Here is a 23,859-nt window from a genome sequence, read left to right as displayed (position 1 = left end):
GTACAATGCACAAACAACATTACCTACCGCTGAGTAATATTAAGTGCGGGAACGTTAACATAAATGCTTGTAGTAAGGTGAGATTACTTCAAACAAATTTGAAAATAATAACCGCCAAAATCAAACTTGAAGAAAAAATGCGTCTTACGATTGATTTTATATCTCGGATTAAGCCAATTTGCCAAAATGCCTTCACAGACCCTACAGATGATAATATCATAATCTGATAAACATGCAATTGAAATAATAAGAAAACAAAAGCAAACAATTTCCCTATTGCATAAAGCTCTTTGAGTTTCAAAATGAACAGCTTAAACAAAGCAAACGAAACAAACAAACAACTAACCAGCAAAACAAATAAGCAGTTGCACATTGTTACAATATCCACCGCCTCTGTTTAAGCAAAACCAACAAATTGAACTTTTGCGGAGCGGAGATTTGCAATATCAAATGTAAGAACTAAAGAAAACCGAGCTTCAAGCACAAAGCATAATTTAGACGACGTTTTTAAATAAAATAAAAATGCAGCCGCCTCGCATAAACGCAGCGAAATGCAAGCGATGGTAATTCCGCTTTACAATACTCGTACTTGGATATTCTTTGAACTGGTTTCGCTTAATTATTTGTTTTTATTTTTCCTACGACGGTTTAAAACGGAGCCCATTTAACCGGCTTTTGAGTTTACAGAATATATTACGCTACTGGACAAATATTATTCCGCTGAGTAAATATTTAAATTCGCAAATAAGATCACTTAAAGAGTATAAAGTATTAGATTTTTTTTTTTATATTACTTTCTTACTAACAATATAAAATGCGAGTCATTCATGAGATAAGTGCATTTAAACAAACAAACCCTTCAACTTCATATATTTGTATAGATAAATAAAACAATAGACCTTTACTGACAACAAAGTTTCTTCACAATTCCCTATTCATTATACGAGTGATCTTAATTCCGACAGCTTCAGAGTAAAATGCATAAATATCTAAATTTAATTCCACTCCCGCAAGTATTGCACGATGTGCATTTGAGGTCGACTCACACTGAGTTTAGTAGCATCGCTGACGAATATATCGCTCGAATATTATTACGAGAAAAAATATCACGTCATAAATTTACAAGTCACATGAAGTTGTGTTATATTTCAAGGGCCTTTTTGTTGCGGTTGCTTGACTATTTTTCGATCATATAATTTATAGAAACCAATACATATAAAGATGTTTTCGCTGTTTATGAAATCGATCCCCACATCAAAACTAATGCGTGTTAGTGGCAAATAGAGAGCTGTGCGCCCGTGAGTCTTCATAATTCCATGGTTTTAAGACATAAGATTCTTCTTTCACAACTCTACAAGAATTGCCTACATCTCACTACTGGCTCAGGACTGCTTGTAAGATTTATATCAAAATAATTAATAACGCCATCTATTGATTGTTCAGTGAACACCTTTATTGATTGTAAACTAAAAGGTTGTATAATATTATCTATACTATTATATAAAGCTGAAGAGTTTGTTTGTTTGTTTGTTTGAACGCGCTAATCTCAGGAACTACCGGTCCAAACTGAAAAAATTCTTTTTGCGTTGGATAGCCCTTTGTTCGTGGAGTGCTATAGGCTATATATCATCACGCTATACCCAATAGGAGCGGAGCAGTATTGTCTTATTTCAGGAACTACCGGTTCGAACTGAAAAATTATTTTTGTGTTGGATAGCCCTTTGTTTGTGGAGTGCTATAGGCTATATATCATCACGCTATACCCAATGGGAGCGGAGCAGTAATGGCTAAACTCAGGAACTACCGGTCCCAACAGAAAAAATATTTTTGCGTTGGATATCCTTTTGTTCGTGGAGTGCTATAGGTTATATATCATCACGCTATACCCAATAGGAGCGGAACCGTAATGGCTAATCTCAGAAACTACCGATTCAAACTGAAAAAATATTTTTGTGTTGAATAGTCCTTTGTTTGTGGAGTGCTCAAAGTTATATATCATCACGCTATGACCAATAAGAGCGGAGCAGTAATGTCTAATCTCAGGAACTACCGGTTTCAACTGAAAAATTCGTTTTGTGTTGGATAGCCCTTTATTTGTGAAGCCCTATAGGCTATATATCATCACGCTATGACCAATAGGAGCGAAGCAGTAATGGCTAATCTCAGGAACTACCGGTTTGAACTGAAAAAATCTTTTTGTGTTGGATAGCCCTTTGTTCCTGGAGTGCTATAGGCTATATATCATCACGCTATGACCAATAGGAGCGGAACAGTAATGAAACATGTTGGAAATCGAGGAAAAATTATTAGTTTTGAGAGCTTCCGTTGCGTGCGCTGCGTAAACGGTTAAAGTTATGCAACAATGATGTATGACGGAATTGTTCCTCTTAAAAAGTTCTAAAAAATATATTATAAAACAAAGTCCCCCGCTGCATCTGTCTGCCTGAACGTGTTAAACTCAAAAACTTCCTAACGTATTAAGATGAAATTTGGTATGGAGACAATTTGAGACCCTGGGAAGAACATAGGCTCCCGGGAAACTACTACTTTTATAACGGAAAACTTTAGCCTGAAAAACTTTATAACGCGGGCGGAGCCGCGGGCAAAAGCTAGTTTATAAATAAAATTCCTTCATTCTTTCGTCCCCGCTCAAAAAAACATGATGACTATGAGTAATTGTTACATATATTTTATTAAATGCGACAAATCTCAGCGCATGAGTGCGCCGACCTGTACACACTTCATCACGATCCTCCTGATTTAAACAGACTATTATTTCTTTCTAAAGGACATCGGCCCCGTTGGCGCCGTCTGGGACATCCTGCTGCCAAATTGTTCGTGATCTGTTGCCTTTTGTCATTCTCCACTTTACAAAGGACTTCGCGGGAACAAACTAAAATAGGATATAAAAACTACGAAATAAATCTTAGTTTTTTAACGGTTAAGTAGGTATTTGCAGGGAAATTGTCTAATTAAGTTTATGTGCCATGTATGTGCGGATTTGTTTGTATGTGATTTTTATGCGGCTGACGACATGGGACTATGTTTGTATTGAGCGTGCGTTGCATTCGTTCGCCAAGTCAATTTGGCACAAAATAGCTTGAATTATGTCTCATCGAAATAAGACGTTTAATATTATTGATTTAAGACATCTACTGCATCCTTATGTTCAGGGTAGCTAGAAGCACCAAAACGATTCAAGTTTAGTTACGCAAAGTTTAATGAAAGCATTCGTCGTGTTGAGACATTAAATCTTGTCTAAAAACATTTGGCCTTAGTAAATAAAAAAGAATCAAGAGAATTGAACGCCAAATCTTATTAAAACACATCACCAAAAATTGCAACCAAGTCACCCACTTTCCGTCATACGTTTTCCATACTGTAATAGGGAGCGAGCCTATCGCCACATCGAGCACAAATTTCTGAATTGATACAGAGCAGAAAACGCAATATCACTTTACCCAACCCGGTATTAAAACCCAAGACCAAGGGCGGTAAAAAGCTCAGTAAAAATCACTAGTTAACCGTCCACGCATGTTATACGTGTAGTATTGGAGTAACACAATACCGTCCGTACGTACACAGGTCTGCGCTCATGTAATTGCTACGAGCATTTACGAATCACTGACGAATACTAATGGGAAATGTTTAACAATGGAAACACGTGTTTATGGTGTTCATTGTAGCGTGACTTTGTGGTGTATAACTGACCTTTGTGAGAAAATGCTCCGTCTTTTGTAGGAGGATGGAAAATGAGCCAGTTTACACTGATAAGAGTCCATGGTAGGGCCGCATTATGTACTTTTTATGACACGAATGGACTCGAATAAGGTAGAAAGTTGCATAGAAAGTCAACATTCAGTAACAGCTTACGTTTCGTATGAGAGGAAGTTTAGAGGGTTGGGCCATCACGAGTCCCTATGTGATATTAACATTACATAACATTCTTGTTCGTTACTACTGTGCTTAAGAGGCAATGTATTGATTTTCTCGATTTAAGATAAAAAAAAACATGCAAAATAGTCAATTATTAAGTCCATTACCAAATCAAACTATCACTTTTATAACAAAGACTACAAAATCCTTCAACAGAATACCAGACAATCTTAATAAAACCGTCCCAATTCCCCCACACAGGTGCTAAGTAAATCGAGCTCTCGAAGTTTCCCCGCAAACTCGACCTACGCCAGACAGTTTCGATGTGAAACGAGCCAAGTGCCAGGGGAAAGCAGAGCTACCCACCTACTTGTATGTTTATGGACTGTTTGCAAAAGTAGGCCATTAGTTTAGATACTAGATTTCTAATTCCTAGTATTAGAGTTAATTTTATGTGTATAATTAATTGATTTGGTAGTAGTGTACTTTAAAACCGATGATGTTCTTTTGGTTTCCAGATCCGACAACATTAATTTGTGTGGTATATTCTAGAAATTATTACAAGACAAATTACTAGATCATCTTTATCGTAGCAAGAACCTTCACGGATCACAGCAAGACGACCACTTACCACAGAAATTGTTATGAATAAACAACATAATTTGTTTTCACCGGGAAATATTCAGAACTGTCATCAACAGAAATTCTCTAACAGTATCCCTGTACGTAATCACATGTCGATAAACATTTCCTTCATAATCTAGAGAGCGAACAGGAAAATCTCAATACATTCAAACAAGAAACGCGACACATTAGCCAACATTCATTCAATCCGCATTACGTGTACGTTTATTTCCTTTTGAAAGACATTGCAATTGCTATCGCAAAACAGCGTGGGAACGCGGCAAAGCACGAAACGACACGACAAATGTAGTTCCGTGAGGCGACAAGATGCGACACTCCTCTGATAGCTGTATAAAGGACTCGACGTATCTGCTTTTGCGATCTTCCTTTAGCTTTAGTGTGTTTGAAGTATTGCTTTGAAATAGATTTTGCTCTTAACTTAATTGACTTATTCCAGTATCTAACTGTGATGGTATGTCGTAGTTTGAGCTATTTAATGTGTCCACTACTACGAGGTAGTAAATGGTAAGTACGGTCAGCAAGAAAAGAAACTGTACAAATTCATAATTTCAAATCGCCTTCAAACTTTTCGTGTCTGTATCAACAATCGTTTTTGTTATGAAAAAAGCCTTTTTGAATGTAGTATAATTGTATTGTGTAAGTTAATTTTGGAACTGACCACCAAAATAACTATCATTTAAGTCGACAAAAAAATATATCGAGTCATAATTATTGTAATTACTGAGAACCATTTAAAATAATGTAATTACATACCTAATTATAATACCAATTATGAGAAAAAATAATTAACCGTCACGAACCCGAAACGGGCAAAATACGTATCGATTCCGAATCACCTTGACCTCGGTCTTACGAAACAGAACACTAGTAGAAACTTTAAAGGCGACAGACAAAAAACATCACAAATGCTGAATCCATTATAACAGCGAAAAAACACTGATGTGAAGTAATAATTCGGCGAGAACGGCATGGCGCCGCGTGTTCGTGACAGGAATCGCAAAGCTTCTTCCACAATAGGATACCAGACTCATTTTTGTTCTTTACTGTTATCAAATATTTACGTTGTATAAATTATAACAGAAAAGGAATTATTAAAATCCGGTAAAAAATAAAAAAGTTATAAGTCTTTGAATGTCGGTGGAAGGGGTAATTAACAAGAAACAGAAAAGAGACAAAATACCCACATTTGACGTCATCGGGAATTACGACGTGTGCGAAAGAAAGAGATGAAGCGATATCCCCACAACGCGCCCACTTCTGCACGTTACAATACTTAAAATATGAATTACTAGCTCATTTTTTAACCAATTTTTATGCAATTTTCGCAGGAGTGCTTCTTATTAACCATTACATATAGAATAATGAACAAAATCAAACATAGACCGGTTCCCTAATCGGCATTAAAAAGTAAAATGTCCGATCTGTTGAATAAGTATGAAGGCGCGCGGAGATATCATTAATGTATTTACAGTCTTGAATCTAATAGGATTTGGAGAAAAAGTGTTTCTTTATGTATTCTTAAACAGAATTCCAGCACAAATTATTCTCATCGACCTTTATTAGCTCTGCTTTCTTCTCGTTGCTGTGACAGAATGTATATCAAAAATATACATCATGTAGAGATAGCAGATCTATGCTGTGAACAGTTCTGTGAGCGGAATAAAAATAGGCTGTAATTGACAGTTTTGCTCTTACCTACGTCTACGACCAGTTTTTTCTAAAAGCAAAATTAAACTAAATTTTTCCTATTAGAATATCCATAATGTTTTCCAATTTCCTTTATCAGTGTTTGTGAACGACGGCTACCACATATTATTATAAAGCTAATCTGCTAGTCTGGTTAAATAATTGCTGGTGATAGGATATATCTTATATCTGCCCGGATAGCGACCACCGTACACAAGGTGTTAAAACCCGCCATAGTGGCCCACGTAAATGTGTCACGATCCGGGATCAGCCTGTGTATATCCGATTCCAACAGGCCGGCATAATTGTGTCGACTGCCAAGGGGTAATCATATCTCGTCAGTCGACATTCTATTGGACCACACTCCACTTACCATCAAGTGTAGGGAGGTTATTTTGTATTTGTATAAAAAAAAACGGTGAAAAAGAACTGAAAAAATTACTGAAATCTGCGTGAAACGCCTTAATTCACGCCGACATCAATCAAATCAAAATTTAAATATTTTCACAATTTCTTTTGATGTTTAAGCTCGACATTTTTCTAATTAAAACGAAAATAAATTACGCCAAGAAAATTGTGCCGACGCGATCCGAGCCTGTGAAATAGTCTTGTAAAATATTCCTAAGGCGCTACAAAGTTATGAGAAATATTTTAATTGCGAAACGAAATGTTTGGAATTATTTATGAGCGACGACATTTACACTGATTAGTTGGGAATTAATTACTGGAATAGCGAAATACGTTATATTAATTATTCGGCGTGTAAATAATAAATTATGGCATCCGAGAAGTTTTACATCGACTATAATCTTAAATTAAGAGTTCATAATTATTGTTTTATTACGCCTGATGGTAAGCGATACGATCGCCCATAAACCGTTCAAACACAATCCAACACCTTGAATTACAAAGTATTGTTTGATATTCCACTGCGCTCGCCATCCCGAGACATGAGATGTTAAGTCTTATTATGTCTAGTAGTTCCAGTAGACTTGGTGTTTTAAAATCAAATGATGCTACTGATAGTTTTAAATAATATCTGCCCTATATTGTACTGTCCCACTGCTGGGCACGGGCCTCTTCTACTACTAAGATGGATTAGATCATAGTCCACCACGCTGACCTAGTATTCGTATTGGCGGATTGATAGACTTCACTTCTAAATAAATCACAGACAGAACTAGCCACAAAGACAAAGCATTATCTATATTTATACTAAGATATACAGCGGAGGAATTTGTTTGTTTGAATACGCTAATCTCAGGAATTGCGAAAATGATTTTGAATTTCTTTGCACTGACAGGAAGCTGCATTACCTTTGAGTGCTATAGGCAAGTTTTTATCCCGGAAAAAGTTAACACGCGGGCGAAGCCGCAGACAAAAGCTACTCTATTAACAAAACCCACCGCTGATAACTTTACATCAGTGGTACATTACGAGTCGCGGAGTTCGCAGGTTGAATTCTGAGCAGGCGTGTACGAAATTTATTCCCTCCGCGACGAAATAACGTCCCTACTACGAATTTCAATTTCGACATGTTCAAAATGACGGGTATTGTCGTAATGTGCCATAATTGAATGTGGGCTGTTATAAAAATGGGTCAGGAATGTGGTGGTAATCCGAATGGCATATTTAGGCAATATTGTAAATAATTTTAAAGCACTTTAAGCCGTCAATCTTGCGACTAATACCTTTCCGGACCATGAGAGAGACGGAACAGAGAGTGCACCTGTGTATTGTGCATACACTTGTGCACTACAATATCTCATGCCCACCTGGCTGATTTCCGTTAAGATTGGCCGCCGTGGCTGAAATTCGGCTATAAGGGATTCATTCATTTAAATAATTTCAGTTAAAATGTAAACGTTTTCCATGTTTCGTTTTTGAAGCTCCATTCATCTATATCCCGGTTTATCTTGTTTTGGAACGCAACATATAAGAGCTTGCAAAAACACCGTTTGGCCACTTCTCACAATAAGGTTTAAGGGAAACCTTTCTCCCGAATGTAACAGGCAACTTCTATAGTTAAGTAATGTTGCTCGGGAATAGAAAAAAAACGCGGCGGCTATCCTGTTCGTCGAAACAAAATGATCACATACAGAACAAAATTACCTAATTCTTTTACAGAGTCATATGAGACATGATATAACTTCAGACAGAAACTATCGCAATAAACAGTGACATTCAAACTTTGTTGCGACTTGTGAGGGTTCTTGTACTAAAGCATGAATGACGCATTAATTAATTAGTCTTTCTAATGTAGAGGTGGAAATATTTATGTCGCCCACGAAGCATCTTCATGCTATTAATTTTCCAAAGCTTAGTTGCTTAAAGTGTATGAAGTGAAGTTAAACTTTTATACTTGAAGGCGAGTGGACAGTCACTCGTGCATAGCGAATTTATCAGTCATGGTGGAACCGCAGAATACGCTTAATAAGTTTATATTTCAAGGACTTCATACTTATAACGTCTGCTTCTATTTTTAATCTAAAACGAAAAATTAAGTCAATGACACTATTTTAATCATCTTTCTTTCCTTCTGGCACTTTATCGACTTAATACCATAGACTCCTTTCCTTCTCAATAGTTTCATTGCCCACTTACTCGCACTTTATTATAATACTAAATACAACTATCGTTGGCATTATTAACTATTTTCACTTCTACTTTCCTCAGCATTGACAGAAGCGTTATACATTTTTTTATACGTTCGCGTCAAAGTAATCCCATTGCACCTGATGGTCAGTAGGAGTGGAGTCCAATAGAATGTCGACTGACGAAAGATGATTACCCCTCGACAGTCGACATAATTATGCCGGCGTGTTGCAAACGGATATACACAGGCTAATCATGAAACGCAAAACTCTCACGTGGGCTACTATGGCGTATTAACACCTTGTGTACGGTAGTCGCTATCCAAGCGGATATAATATAAATATATCCTACCACCAGCTTATTCACAATCTATTTCAGTATACAAAACTTTTTTATACCATTAAACCAGAAACAAATCATTTCGTATTCCGAACGTAACGTCATTCGAGCGTCAAATTGTCAAACGCGGTGTCAACTCAGCGGTCGCGCGTCAATACAGCGTTCGCAAATACAAATTGTTTACAAAACTAACATGTTACGTACGAGCGGATATTTGTTTCATGATATATTGTTCAGGTGCGATATATATTCGCCTTTATGTTTTTATGAACAAGGATCAAATATAATGTTTATGCATTAAGTGTCTCAAGGTTCCGGAACGAAAATTCACCTTTTACTATATACAAGGATTGTTTTATACCTATGTTGGATATACCTTAATATTTACTTTCACGTGATTTATGTAGTGAATCTTACTTACATAGGCATATACTGGGCAAAAGCTCTTAGTAAATAGATATTTAAAACCTTATACATATATGCGGATAGATTAACTTTCTGGGAATTAGAAACAATGAGCTTAATCCTAAGCGAAGTTCCGTGCCATTTCTTGTGAATACATCTGTATATTTTCTAATTTCGTATAAAAAACAAACGCTTCAGCTTTATATATTCGTATAGATTACGTAATATCAGTGAAGAAAAAACGTATAGTAATTGAACAATAAATAACAAAGGCAAGAGACGAAAAAATATAAACATTTTTCTTTCATATTTTCCTTAGAATCCCACGTAGTTACAACGACGTCGCTTATTACACCAAAGATGTAAACATCAGAAGGGACATCACTCCGTCGCGAAACGTCACCGCCCTCTCAGAGACTAGCGCTAACCATAAACGGTACAAAAGCAGCGATGCAAGGAAGAAGGGTTACGTGCCGCCGCACGGCATGAAAGCACCCAAATGGGGCGAGAATCGAAAATATTCACCGTTTCATTTCCCCGGACAGGTATATTAAAAAGAAATAAATATTCTGTATTATTCGTAGGTATGAAATACTACTGTGGATATATTGTTAATACAAGTTTACGCTTGTATTCTCTTACGCATAGGTAGAGATGTAACTAGTATTACAAGCTTATTTATCCCATTATAAGATAAGAGACAAGCATATCAACACGTCGAAGTTTCAAACTAGACTTGCAAATTGTCCTTACCGGGATTGAATTGACACTAATTTCTCAATGTAAGTACATTGCCACTGTACAAATGAGTCGTAAATAATCACGAAACGCTTAACGCTGCCACAGTAATTCTTCACTAACCGTAAAGCAAATTAGTGACGGGTCTATTACTGTTATTATTCTTTGTCTTCCGAAAGTCTCATTTAGTCTAATGGAGAAGAATTGCTTACAGGCGCTACAGTAAGCCCTCGTTTAGTATTGCTTATCCGTGGAACTTTGTTTATTATTATATTTTTATACAAGCATATATAAAGCTTGCCTAGTGGTAGAAACAGTAGAATTCTTGATTAATCTCAACATATTAAGAGTTTAGTCTCGTCATTACCAGTTTTTACTGACTGCTGCAGAGACCTGTTTTGCTTGTACAATTTATGTAGACGGAGACATTGTTTCTTAGAAGTGAGTGTATCTTTGCGGATCGTTGTATGTGATTTATGGGTATTTCACAGAAACTACAAATTGGATAGACATTATAATAACAATGTAATATTGAGTTTGATTATTTGGCTTCAATATTTCATTGTTTGTTGTCTGGGTGTTAATCAAATTAACCTTACCGATTGATGTAAGTGAGTCTAATAACCTACCAATCGGCATCAGGTAATTGTGGCTGATTATGATTATCTTACCTTTATAATAGGAAGATAGGAAGTCTACACAACCGTGCGCCACTCATACGCTACTATATACGCCACTATACGGAAAAGCAATTAAAAATCTAATTACCAGCTAGTATATCAAAATCTGCACTTTCAGAGGACAAATAGGGACCAAACTGTTCATTAACATTCATCCAAACCCATTGACTTGTAAAAAAAGAGCAAAAAATTCCCGTTGAATTCGAAGCCGCACCGGTCCGCTCATCCTTTATGCTGGCAGTTGAAGTGACACTCGGTGGAAGATAAAAATTTACATTTCGAATTGGGAATGCGAACCGGGGAAATGTGTACCCACTTGCCGCTCCCGTTCAGTCCGTCTGTGAATGAATGTAATTTTCGCGAACGAATGATTTTTAATCTTGTTTGGTTAGGGACTTGGATTTTGGGTGAATTTTGTTTAATCGCGTTAAAATAATGTCTTTGTAAAAGTTTTAGGAGGGTCTATTGTTTGATAAATAAATTTTGAAGATCCAAAATAACTTCATTAAAATTGATTTAAAATAAAACTTTCTAACATAATCTTATTTATCTATCTCAAAATGATTAATTTACTTCGAGCAGTGATGTGTTTCGTACTGATATATTATAACAATAATCGTTTCCGATAGTTCGTATAGTCATGCATCGAAATAAAAAATATTCAAAAAATAATTGTTAAACTGTAAAAAATTTCTAAAATATTTTATCAAAAACAACCTCCTTATATATTTCATAATACTTACTAACAAACCGACATTACAACCATCTGTTACCAACAACCTTAAACCTTCAAAATATTCCCTAATTAATTATCCAAATTGCGTTTAAAAAGTAACTTTATGTTCCACAAAATTAGATAAAATTTCTTGTGCAAAGTTTAAAAGCCTCTCTAGGGACTCGTGTTATTTTAATAATGACGTAATCAATTCGTATAATGGAAATTTAAAAGTAAACACGACGTAATCTCGAACGTGGCCGGCAACAGGAGGCCGAAAAAGGTCTGTTCACATATCAGGGATCAGTAAAGGATACGATACGTTGTGCAAATAATTATTTATAGTGTGAGTTTTGGTACAGTAGTTGTAACTAGTGTTGCCCAAATGCAAGAACAAGACGAGACTTAGCCAGTCTTGGTCTTGGTCTTGCGCCAATACACCTGATCTTGGTCTTGGTCTTGGTCTTGCGCTCCCAGTCTTGGTCTTGCAGCAAGAGTCTTGCAAGTCTTGCAATTACCTATTAGTCTATTACTATTTATTAAAGTTTACTTTAAATCTTAGAAAAACGTATTAGAATTGGAACATTGTGAGATTGAATTAACATAGCCATAGTAAAGATCAAGCAGATTAATAAATAACTGAAGATTTGATAAGAAATTCGAAAAATCAACTGACCTATATGTCGTTTTCCATGGAAGTAACTGTTTCTTAATAAACATTTATGATTTATAAGCTTACATTTGCTAAAACATGTAAAAACAAATTAATTACAATAACTTGACTGTATTTTAAAGAACAATACTTATCTGTCTAGAAAGAGATTGAACCTTCAACTTATAAGAAATTTAATAAAAGAGTTTTACGATTTATCATTGTATCCCAAAAGTAAAAATGAAAAATTATTATTAATATTTCCCAATTGGGACCCGAGTGGGGCCAAAGTGGGAAATCCCAAAGTAAAAATGAAAAATTATTGTTAACATTTCCTAATTGGGGCTTGAGTGGGATTTAAGTGGGAAATCCCAACGTTGAAATAGTAAATTATTGCTAATAGTTCCGCTTGAATAAATCTAACTAAGATAAACGAAAAACAGAAACAAATATTAAACATTCAACCGCAATATTAGTAATATCATCTAGTTGATTCGATGTACATCAAATAAAGCGACGAATGTAATATTCCCGCTTGGACCAGTGGTAACGTGAACGACTGATGACCAAGAGGACCCGAGTTCGAGCCCAACTGACGACAAGGATGCATTCAACCAATAGTTCACTTTCTAATCGAAATATAAAGTTATAGTACCATCAGAGGCCGTAATTCAAAATTATTTTTGATTTTTGAAATTTTAGATTTTTATAAATTTAGATTGGGATCTGATGGGGATTTTCCCAATTGGGCCCCATTTGGGATTTCCCAATGGGGGCCCATTTGGGATTTCCCAATGGGGGCCCAAGAGGGCTTTGCGTGACATCCCAAAGTGGGCCCCAAGAGGGAAGCCCAAGAGGGGCCCCATTGGTCGCACTTTTAAATTTCTAGTCGGGCTATCCTTACCATTTTATCCCAATCATAATACTACTTGCGTGATCAGTATAATGTATTCATTTTCATTCTAAGCACTCTGAAACTTATTTATTCTTTGGAACACCTGTAGGTACTCTTAAAATTCGAAATTATTTTGCATGAGTATACCTACGCCCTATGGCGGCAATCAAATAGTGTCAAATGTTATGATTTCGGCGTGGCGGCAACGATTGTTTTAGATTTCAAAAGAAGCCGCCGGCGCGTGTATCATAACCATGTACTTCCGAAAAGCGGCAAATTTCTTTGAGAAGTAAGTACAAAACCTTTGATGCCGCATTATCAAAGTGCCGATGGTTAAAACATAACTATGCATGCACTCAGTTTGATTTTAATAGATATTTTTTATTCGCTATGTTTATGGTATTAGTCGTAATGCGCATAGGTCCAGTTTTTCATATTCTTTGATACAGTTTTTGCGTCTCATAGAATTCCTAAGCGTACCTACCTATAAACCGAACTGTTACACCTAACTACTCAGTGAAATAGCGCTAAGTCCTAGCTGCAAGACGCAAGAGTCTTGCAGGCTATGTCTTGTTCTTGCTCAAGTCTTGCACGGTCAGTCTTGGTCTTGGTCTTGCTAAAAATACGCGGTCTTGTTCTTGGTCTTGGTCTTGCAAAAACGCAAGAACAAGACCAAGACTGCAAGACCAAGATTGAATTTGGGCAACACTAGTTGTAACATTATAATCTAGTTCCACAAACATCGACCCTATTGGGTGAACACAATTATTTTACATAAACAAAGTGACAAAGGTAATACATGCATAGATACAAAATAGATGCACATACAAAATCATGCAGATGCGAATTTAGATGCAGTTATATGTACGGGGCTTTAAGAATCAATGGGTTGTTTGGAATGATTACCTTGAAAAAGTCTTTAATTATCTCGAAAACAGGATTATTGATATTGTTTTTATTATATTTTGTAAGTGTACTTAATTGTAGCAACTTTTACTACATCGCGGCATCCATTTACCACCCGTTCCTATTTACTATTTTATTTATCGTCAATCCATTTCATTCAATATTAGTCCATTGAAATGTTACATTTTTTAGGCCTTACCTTGCGTTTTTTAGAGGACGCAATTTTATTTTTTTGAAGTGTAGGGGTCAGTCTAAAGCTAAAACCAAGTTTGTGGGGTCGCCACCCTTGTCCCACGGCCGCCATCTTGAAAATAGGGGTTGAAATGGTTTTACGATGTATCTCTTAAACTATTTATCTGACAAAAAATTATAAACATTTTTGTTGCAAATTAAATTCTCTACAACTTTGGTCTAGTAACTTTTGTCGTAGAACTATAAAAAAAAAGTTATGAGCGAAAATGTTATGAAATTCAATGTTAAGCAATGTCCATTGCAACGTCATCAGAACGTGTGTTTATAAGGTTCATAATACTTTTTTTGTACTCTCATTAATACCCAAATACCCAAGGGACCATTAGGGAACAAAAGAACATCTGCCTGCTATTATTATTATTATTTCTAACCTCTGTGATTGTAAGAATAGCTGATAATATTATGTTGAAGTTGTCGTTCAACTTATATCTTTTAGTTGTGCTACATATTTCTGTACGTGCGGATGTATTTTATTCTGTTTTTAATTGTGAAGACGATTTCGAATGATTTTAGACACGATTTTAACTTTAGTGAAAACTATTTTTTTTTTATTAGCATTTTGACTTTTAAAAGACTTTTAAAAGTCGAAATGCTAATAACTATAATAAATAACTTACTTAATACAACTTCAACACAATATTATCAGCTATTCTTACAATAAGAGAGGTTAGAAATAATAATAATAATAGCAGGCAGATGTTCTTTTGTTCCCTAATAGTCCCTTGGGTATTTGGGTATTAATGAGAGTACAAAAAGTATTATGAACCTTATAAACACACGTTCTGATGACGTTGCAATGGACATTGCTTAACATTGAATTTCTTAACATTTTCGCTTATAACTTTTTATTTATAGTTCTACGACAAAAGTTACAAGACCAAAGTTGTAGAGAATTTAATTTGCAACAAAAATGTTTATATATTTTTTTGTCAGATAAATAGTTTAAGAGATACATCGTAAAACCATTTCAACCCTTATTTTCAAGATGGCGGCCGTGGGACAAGGGTGGCGACCCCACAAACTTGGTTTTAGCTTTAGACTGACCCCCCCTACACTTCAAAAAAATAAAATTGCGTCCTCTAAAAAACGCAACCCCAAATGTAACTTTTCAATGGACTATATTCACTGACACTGATTCTATAAAAGTTCCATCAAATTTGAAAATAGAATTCCATTTCACACACCCGCGTAACGTCTACGAGACGATATTTGTCACAGCCCCAGCCATTGCGTAAAGTACCAAATGTTCTATCTAGAAACTGATGGAAAGAGAAATTAAACGGCCATCCCGGGATACGTGAGTAATAAGTTTCTGAATCACAAGGCCGCCGGCGTGCGATGGTTGTGTAATAGGGTCGTCTGGCTGTCCAATTCAATGACAGGGTTGCCACCCTAATGTTTTTTTCTTGGTTATTGATTTGGGGACACTTCGGGGAAACTTGATGCGACAGAGTAGAGTAAAATATATTGATGGTAAAGGAAGGTATGTATTAATGTAGATTATGATGATTTTGACGACTTTCAAAAGAATTATTGAATGCTTACTAGTGAAGTAAATATAGTATTGCGTCAAAGAAAATTTATAACATTCAAGAAATAACAAGAAATACTATTTATTCTTGAGTTATAAAAACATAACTAACCTCCTAATTAATACATTCAAGTACTATTAATTATAATTATTATCATCAAATTTTCCAAAATTTTAAACTGTTCCACACGTCCCTCACAGCTGATAGCCTGTAAAATCTCAAATGCGTCCAGTAGATTAACCAAACCCAATCAGTTCACAGTTTGTAGCCCTGGCTTAGGATCTAATTACAACAGGAGCGGCCGTCGGCTATCTGGTAGGGGTACCACGGGCCCGGCGAGACCGCTGGTACTGTCGCTTCAAAATTAGATTGTAAATAAACACTGGACTTCTATACAACTTTAAACAGTGCGATAACTTGGCATGATTGTGTTGAATTTCTAACTTTCCTGCACTTTATTTTCGACGTGTCATACCAACATAAATTCGGTTAAACTGTCCTTTCTAATATGGACGAAAATATGGTAAAATGACGCTATAAAAATTAGAGAAGATTGTTTGAATCTATTACTTTCATATCCCCAATAACCTTGATCATGTTCCTTTATAAATATGACCCCTATTACAATGTCAAAGAATCTGCTTTAAACAAGAAAGTATGATTAAAGTCGTGCCTATTAAAATCAATTCCAAGTTCCAACTTTAGGCAATACGTAATCCATCCCACGCTAGTCTAAATTACCGCTGGATTACCAGCATCATTGGTCCAATTGTACCCATTACTCACGCGTGTACAATATCGATCTCAGTGAATGTGTTTCGTCCCTCTCTTTGTGTGTAAATAGAAAGAGGATAGTGAATGACAGTTCCAGAAGAAATTCGGATACCGAATGGGTGCTGATCAATATGATAATGAAATTACGACTTACGACTTACGCAGTTACCACTCATGATCAAATTATTATTTTTTGCATCTCTATTTTATATAAAGGGATTATTAGAAGTACATTCCATTGATTACAGTGGATCGAGGATAAAAGTTTTGGGATGATTGATTGAGTTAGTGTAATTTCTGAATGGGTTGATGTAATAAACGACGATGTCGTTAGATTATTATTAGGAGTGCTATATCCTTTAGACATGCTGTTCTCAGAGATAAATACTCTCCACCAAGTTCCTTTTTAACGTCTGCTAAATACTGATAGTGGCCAGAAGTTTTCCTTTTTCGGTCCTTCACATATAGATGTCAATATTATATTGTATAATGTTTACCTTGACTCTTGAGTGCCATCATGATTAATCGCTCTTACTACGAATGAAATAAGGGTTTATTTAAAACATATCTCTTCTGATTGAATCATGTTCACCTCGTTCCCCACTTTTTCTACACTAAATATCATTGATTACAGTATAATCCGCATTCATTCCCATCGACACTAGAATCTTATCCCCCTATACAATATACCAAAAATATCTTCCACTATACTCCTGCTATTCCAATACAATGATTCAATGCGAAAACAATTCCACCACATTCACACACATGCATGATTTATCATGCTGTCAGATTGTTCGTTCGGACGTCTATGCTTTATTTATTAGCCGCTCAGTATTCACTTACAATATGGTTTTATACATAATTCATGTGAACAGATTTGAATGAGCTTCAGAATAGTACATTTTCAGTACAGTTGGCGAACACTGTAGATGTTTATTTAATAAATATGGTTCTTTCGCATACCCTGAAGGCTGACTCGTATGTATAAATAATGTGGCTTAATGCTGAAGAAGATCTCATGCATGTAAACATTGAATAGATATATTTATAGTATGTTGGGATGATATGGTAATCCTACAAACTTGAGAACGTTTGCTTTGTTACCCTCTGAATAATTATTGAAATGATTGTATATTCCTGTCAATCATTAGAAACCTCCCGTTAAAGCATGGGCAAACGCCACACACTTACCCACTTGTTCATAGACGGTTTTTTATCTAAGAACGGAGCAATGATATGATAACAAGTCTGTTATAGGACATAGGGCCGTTGTGATTGGCTTATATTGAGATACAACAATATAAGCCAGTCATAACGGCCCTATGTCTACGCACTGCGAACGTTGCCATGCCGTCAGCACTGAAAAACAGACTTGTTATCACAGCTTTGCTCCGTCCTTAGATAAAAAAACTTCTATGAATACGGGCGTTAGTATCTAGCAACGCACGCAATAAATTTCAAAATACTATTCTTAAATCACAATATTAGGAACGCCTATAGTGATTACGTACTCGATAAATCCAATATAAAATCAGAAACCTTTTAAAGTAAATATAAGCAAACTGTCATCTTCAGAGATGCTTCTTTCCTAAGCCAATATTTGAGATACCGATATCGAGATTCAATCTTTACTTAATATAATCTTATTATGACGGCGGCAGCTGTGGCTTCACTTTGCTCGATAACTTTATTGGAAAGGAATGATGGTTTGAACAAGCTTTATTTCGTTACACCGCCCACGTTAAAATCCTGGAATTTATTCTTATATATTTTAGAAAATCTGATCTTATCCATTCGCCCAGGAATCATTACAAACAATATTTCAGACCAAAGCTGAATGGGTTTTGGCTCGAGCGGACGACATACTCAACTGGGGCCGGAAGAATTCGCTTTGGCCGCTGACCTTCGGCCTGGCCTGCTGCGCTTTGGAGATGATGCATTATGCTGGACCTAGGTAATAATTTTATATCAGGCCTAGATTGTCAAACTCAAATCAGCGTTTGTGTATGTGGCTAAGGTCACGAATACCTTAGAGAAACCACTAAACGTAATTGTTTTACAAAACTTTGATTGAACTTAATTTTCTGTTGTGGTGATACACCGGCCGAATGGGCCCATTTATATTGTACATAAATGTGTCTACGTAGATCTAACACTTTAACATTATTTGTTCAACTAATTCATTTTCTCTCAACAGTGTAATATAACACCAAGCCGTAGTATCTTTGCCCGGTTCGTTCGGACCTTAAACTCAGTTTCGGATACAAATAATAAATAAATTCAGTATTGGATATCCGAAACTATATTACATATTTTGTCGATAGCGTCGCTGCTCTGATAACTCTGCTCGATATAAAAGGATTTCACACACAGCTCGAATTGACACAAGAACGGGATAACTTTATATAAATATATCCTTTATATTGCATCTTCTAAAATTGTTATAGCGTTATTTGGCTTAGTATATTGTTCATCAAAAGTCGATTTATCTTTAGATTTTTGTAGCTGTTTCGTTCTTAATGGCCTATGTGTCTGACAAAGAATATTTCATTTCCGTAGACACGTATTTTTAATGCATCACAATTGACATACTATCTTCTCAGTCTTTTCGATATTATACAAAGAACTGCACGAGCTATGCAAATGTAAACTCTAAATGAAAGTGGCATTTCGTCCGTAAAGAATCTATCCAATTTTAGTATTTCGATGATCGGAAATCAATTGCTGCATCGATATTAAACCTAAACTCACGTAGTCTGCAGCATGCGCAGTCGCTTTGGCTTTAGAATGCAATTTCCCCTCTGCATCCCAATTTAATTGCCTATCGTTTGAACCCTTACTGATCTAGTTTAACGTGCGAAATCCACATTAATGAGACACTCTTTATCATCAGATAGGTTTATCAAAATGCTTTCTTGTGATATACCCTTAGCCATGGCTAGGAACATCGATTAAGGAATATCATGCATGCATGTTATTCCTTAACCGATGTGTGAAACTGTGTTAGCCACATACCGTCAATTAGGCCATCAGATCAACAACTATTGCAGGCATTAATAAACTAAAAATTATATAGTGTATATAAATTACAAGCTTTTGCTTGCGGCTTTGCCCACGAGAAGGAGTTTTCCGGGATATTTTTTTTTACGAGTTAATATGTATTGTTATGTTATGATCAAATTACACAAAATCATTTTAAATGCCTATGTGTTATTCTGATATATAACCAATATTACTGTAAAGTTTCATCCAAATCCGTTCAGTAGTTTTTCATGAAAGAGGAACAAACATATATCCATACATCCGCACAAACTTTCGCATTTATAATGTTAGTAGGATAATGCAACACAGACTGAACGTATAAAAATATCGTGAACTAAAACTCATAGGATTTAAAGACAGTTGTTGAAAATCTCAGATGAGGTGAATCCGAGTGCGCGTAATCGCCGCGAGTTCATTAGCCGGTTGCCGCGCAGTGCGGGGCATCGTGTTACCTACGCGATGGTAGGGCTGCCACTTGTACAATGCATCGATTTGCATAAACTTTGTGGTATCGAATTAGTAATATTATGATACAGTTTTAGGATAGGGATTGTAGGGTTTGAATACATTTATATAAAAAAAATGGGACAATTACTGATGTGGTATATATCTTACCAATGTAAAGTATACGTTAAAACAGCGCAGTAGATCAATATTAGATTAAGATTTCTTGATTAACCAATCAGCCAGCAACAGAATTCCACCTCTACATCTTTAAGTGACACCAATATTTATTACAGAACGTGCGATAATATCAAATATTTACGTATGCATTTTAAAATAGTGACAACCCTAATTATATTGCACATTGCGTCACACGCGTGTTGCCCCAGTTTTGTGGCGCGTCTGGTGTGAATCTTATCAGCGCGTTATTTTGGTCTAGATGCTAGAATTTTTACTAATAATAACCTATATTACCGCATCTAACATCCTTTCCTCTTATGTTGAGTAATTTCCTGTGCGTTTAGCGGTTGGTGGGTGTCCGATAATTGTATTCAGTTGGATAGCAACCACGGCATAAATAATGAAAATTTACCATAGTGGTTCAATCTGACTAGCGAAGCATCAAAGTCAGTTAATGTACATATGTATTAGACAGGCCGGCATATTTCTATCTACCGTGGACAACAGCAATATCTATCGTTGGTATGACTGAATAAAAAAATAATACTCAAACGACATGCTCTAGCCTAACTTCTGAGGCAAAAGCAAGTCAGCAATCCCTAACATTGAAATGTCAAAATCATCACCGAGCCTGACTAAAGCCCAAAAGCAAACATTTCAATTCAAGACAAATTGACCCGACACCATATATTAACTATCATCTCACCCTCTGGGCTACAGGGTTATCAAATATCTATAACCGGTACCGCCAAATGACGTCAAAAGCTCTAAAAATCTCGCAAGTAATAGCCAACAAAGCTTTGCTCAAACACTTTGAAAGATTACTTGCGCGGAGACCCCGAAAGGTTACTACAAGTTGACATTCTCCTTTCAAATGTCTGCGACGAGGTCAACTGTCAATGGCTTCCGTCAGGCTCAGCGGTTAGTTATGATCGAATTGGGCAGAAGGTGGATTTTTGAACGGATCTAGCATCGGAATTATACCTTTCTATTCTTAGAAATTTCAACGATAGGAAATAATACTGATTTCTAAACGACATTTTTGTAACGCATAAACAAAGAATTTTACATCGTAATGTAATAAGTTATGAAATGTCGTGTTATTCAGAAATGTAGTTGTCCGACCTATAAATCAAACCAAAGACCACAAAGTAATTCCTATTTTTTTATCTATATCAATTCGAGCATTTAATAGGGAATTACCATTCATAATGAGATAAGTCGCTGCTATTTGTAATGACTAACCCTGGATCATTAGTCACAAATTAATCTAATTTGTAATGACAACACCACGTATTGCTGAATGTTTTAAAGCAGAAGGTAAATGAGCGAGTGGGTTACCGGATGATAAGTCATCGCCCTGACATATCAACACCCGCGATGCTAGACAATTTGCTAGTCAATAGACCTATGATAGTAAAAGAATAAGAATCGCAATAAAAGCAGTTTGAGCTATTTTTAAACCTAAAGTACTACCAAGTAATTACCATTTGCATATGTCATTTTACACAAAGTGAACACAATCTTAGATACAAGTGATTAATCATTCGCGTAACATTTCAGTCCACCTACATTCAAACGAAGACTGTACATGTTTGAACTAGTTCTTTCAAATATGATTTATTTTTCGCGTGACCTAAAAACTCCATTAGCCTTTTGTCTGTTTCCAACATTTACATTTCATGAGAACTGCATATACCATTTCGTATACAAATGAGTTTGCCATATTTAGAAGTGGTTTAAATTTTCGGATACATTAAGGTTTATTATGGTTCCACTGATGATGACCAGCATGCGAATAAAATAACAATTGTTTACATAAATTAAGTAAATCAGTATAAATGGAAGCCTCGTCTAAGTTATATTAATTATAACTAACCACCCAGTGGGGAGTCTGCCTACGTAAATAGTATTAAAATAACATGAAGCAACTATAAAAAACAAAACAAAAGACAGTGGAATTAAGACGTTATGCTCTTAATCTTCCAGATACGACATGGACCGCTTCGGCATGGTGTTCCGCGGCACGCCACGGCAGACCGACGTCATCATAGTCGCCGGCACGGTCACAAACAAGATGGCGCCGGTGTTCCGCAAGACGTACGACCTGATGCCGGATCCCAAGTGGGTGGTGTCGATGGGCAGCTGCGCCAACGGTGGTGGATACTACCATTACACCTACTCCACAGTCAGGGGATGCGATAGGATTGTTCCGGTGAGTTATTGACCCGATTCTGCTACTTTTTTAATGAGTACTAACTGTTGAAGTCAATGAATAGATCTTAATCACTATCTCAGAGTGGTCCCGTGAACCAACCATGTCCGTAAAGATGTCAAAGGCACTTATTTTGTATGGTCATTTTCACACTCGATCTGATAGTCAATAATTATTGAAGTCGACCGCAACCAATACATCATTGACTATAAAGAAAAAATGCAAGAGATTGACTAAACTAAATAGTTAAACGAGCAGCGTTTTACTTCCTAAATAAACGCCCTCTACGCTTTGGAAAGTATACCAAACTAATAACCAATTGCTAAACGATAGTTGCAATTCCCAGGTTTACCTTAGAAAGATTGTAGATGTAAAAATACTGACAATGGTCAGTAGACTCTTTATGACAATGGGTCTAACATCTTACCCAGGTGGATATATACGTGCCAGGGTGTCCGCCGACGGCAGAAGCTCTACTTTACGGCATGCTGCAGTTGCAGAAGAAGGTGAAACGCATGAAATCACTGCAAATGTGGTACCGGCACTAGCATGTTACATTACTACGTCATCTTGATTACTTTTAGTACAATAAATTACGTCACTTATGTGTTTTAAATAAGGTTTCAATTCATTTGCAGCAATTATGACTCCTTGCTAGCATAATTCGTCTACTTCCTTTCTTTGTATAACAATACAATTAAAACCCTAGCACCCTTTCTCTAAACGGAACATATGTGTATACTACAGTGGCGAAGGGTGAAATTCTTTAAAGATAGCCCGCGGCAAAAAAAATGCCTTAGTCAACATATCACAGCCAATTTTGCAGAAAAGACACACGTAAATAGACTTGGGAAGCTGGTTGGAATCGGGTTGTGTAAACGCTTCCCCACTTTTATGCTATCATCACGTGGCTTTGCAGACACGTGCAGACCTCCACGAGTTACCTTTCAATTTTCATGGATAACACCCTCTATAACCGATTTGTATAGGAGTGTACACATCGGCACCTCGTTACGCGCGAGCACGAGCACACGCGCTCCCAACAATAAGCCAGCTGCGACACATTATGTAAATATCAACCACTCTGAACAGCGTTCAACTTTTCAAACTATTAAAACTTGCCCGCCACGAGAATGTAATAAGCCGTGTTGGATCTAAACGTTGTGTAGGGCTGGCACGTAGAGTGGTAATGATACTATATTATGTACTATGCCCCTAATTTCCAACTAAATATAAAAATGTACACATTGAGCTATAAGAACTAATTCTCATATTATACATTGGT

The 23,859-nt window shown here is 36.2% G+C and overlaps 1 protein-coding gene across 1 annotated transcript; it reads left to right on the top strand.

Moving 5' to 3' along the window:
- The first annotated feature begins 9,260 nt into the window (after positions 1–9,260).
- On the top strand, positions 9,261–23,190 carry LOC115453508 (NADH-quinone oxidoreductase subunit B 2). The gene is made up of 5 exons (XM_030182207.2): positions 9,261–9,378; positions 9,866–10,091; positions 18,520–18,647; positions 22,349–22,574; positions 23,006–23,190. Exons 1-5 carry the CDS (start codon positions 9,335–9,337, stop codon positions 23,120–23,122), a joined length of 741 nt encoding a protein of 246 aa, XP_030038067.2. The 5' UTR covers positions 9,261–9,334; the 3' UTR covers positions 23,123–23,190.
- The last annotated feature ends 669 nt before the right edge of the window (positions 23,191–23,859 follow it).

The sequence above is a fragment of the Manduca sexta genome, chromosome 13, assembly GCF_014839805.1.
Source record: "Manduca sexta isolate Smith_Timp_Sample1 chromosome 13, JHU_Msex_v1.0, whole genome shotgun sequence".
Classification (NCBI taxonomy): Eukaryota; Metazoa; Arthropoda; class Insecta; order Lepidoptera; family Sphingidae; genus Manduca; species Manduca sexta.
The sequence above is the reverse complement of the archived record's forward strand: the minus strand, read 5'-3'. Positions and strand labels throughout refer to the sequence as shown.

What these genes read in the sequence shown, in the direction of transcription:
- LOC115453508 (XM_030182207.2), top strand. Translation starts at nt 9,335, where the DNA reads ATGTTACGTACGAGCGGATATTTGTTTCATGATATATTGTTCAG. An exon ending in TTTCATGATATATTGTTCAG is followed by an intron (nt 9,379 to 9,865) that starts GTGCGATATATA and finishes TATTTTCCTTAG; the next exon opens with AATCCCACGTAGTTACAACG. An exon ending in ATGCATTATGCTGGACCTAG is followed by an intron (nt 18,648 to 22,348) that starts GTAATAATTTTA and finishes TTAATCTTCCAG; the next exon opens with ATACGACATGGACCGCTTCG.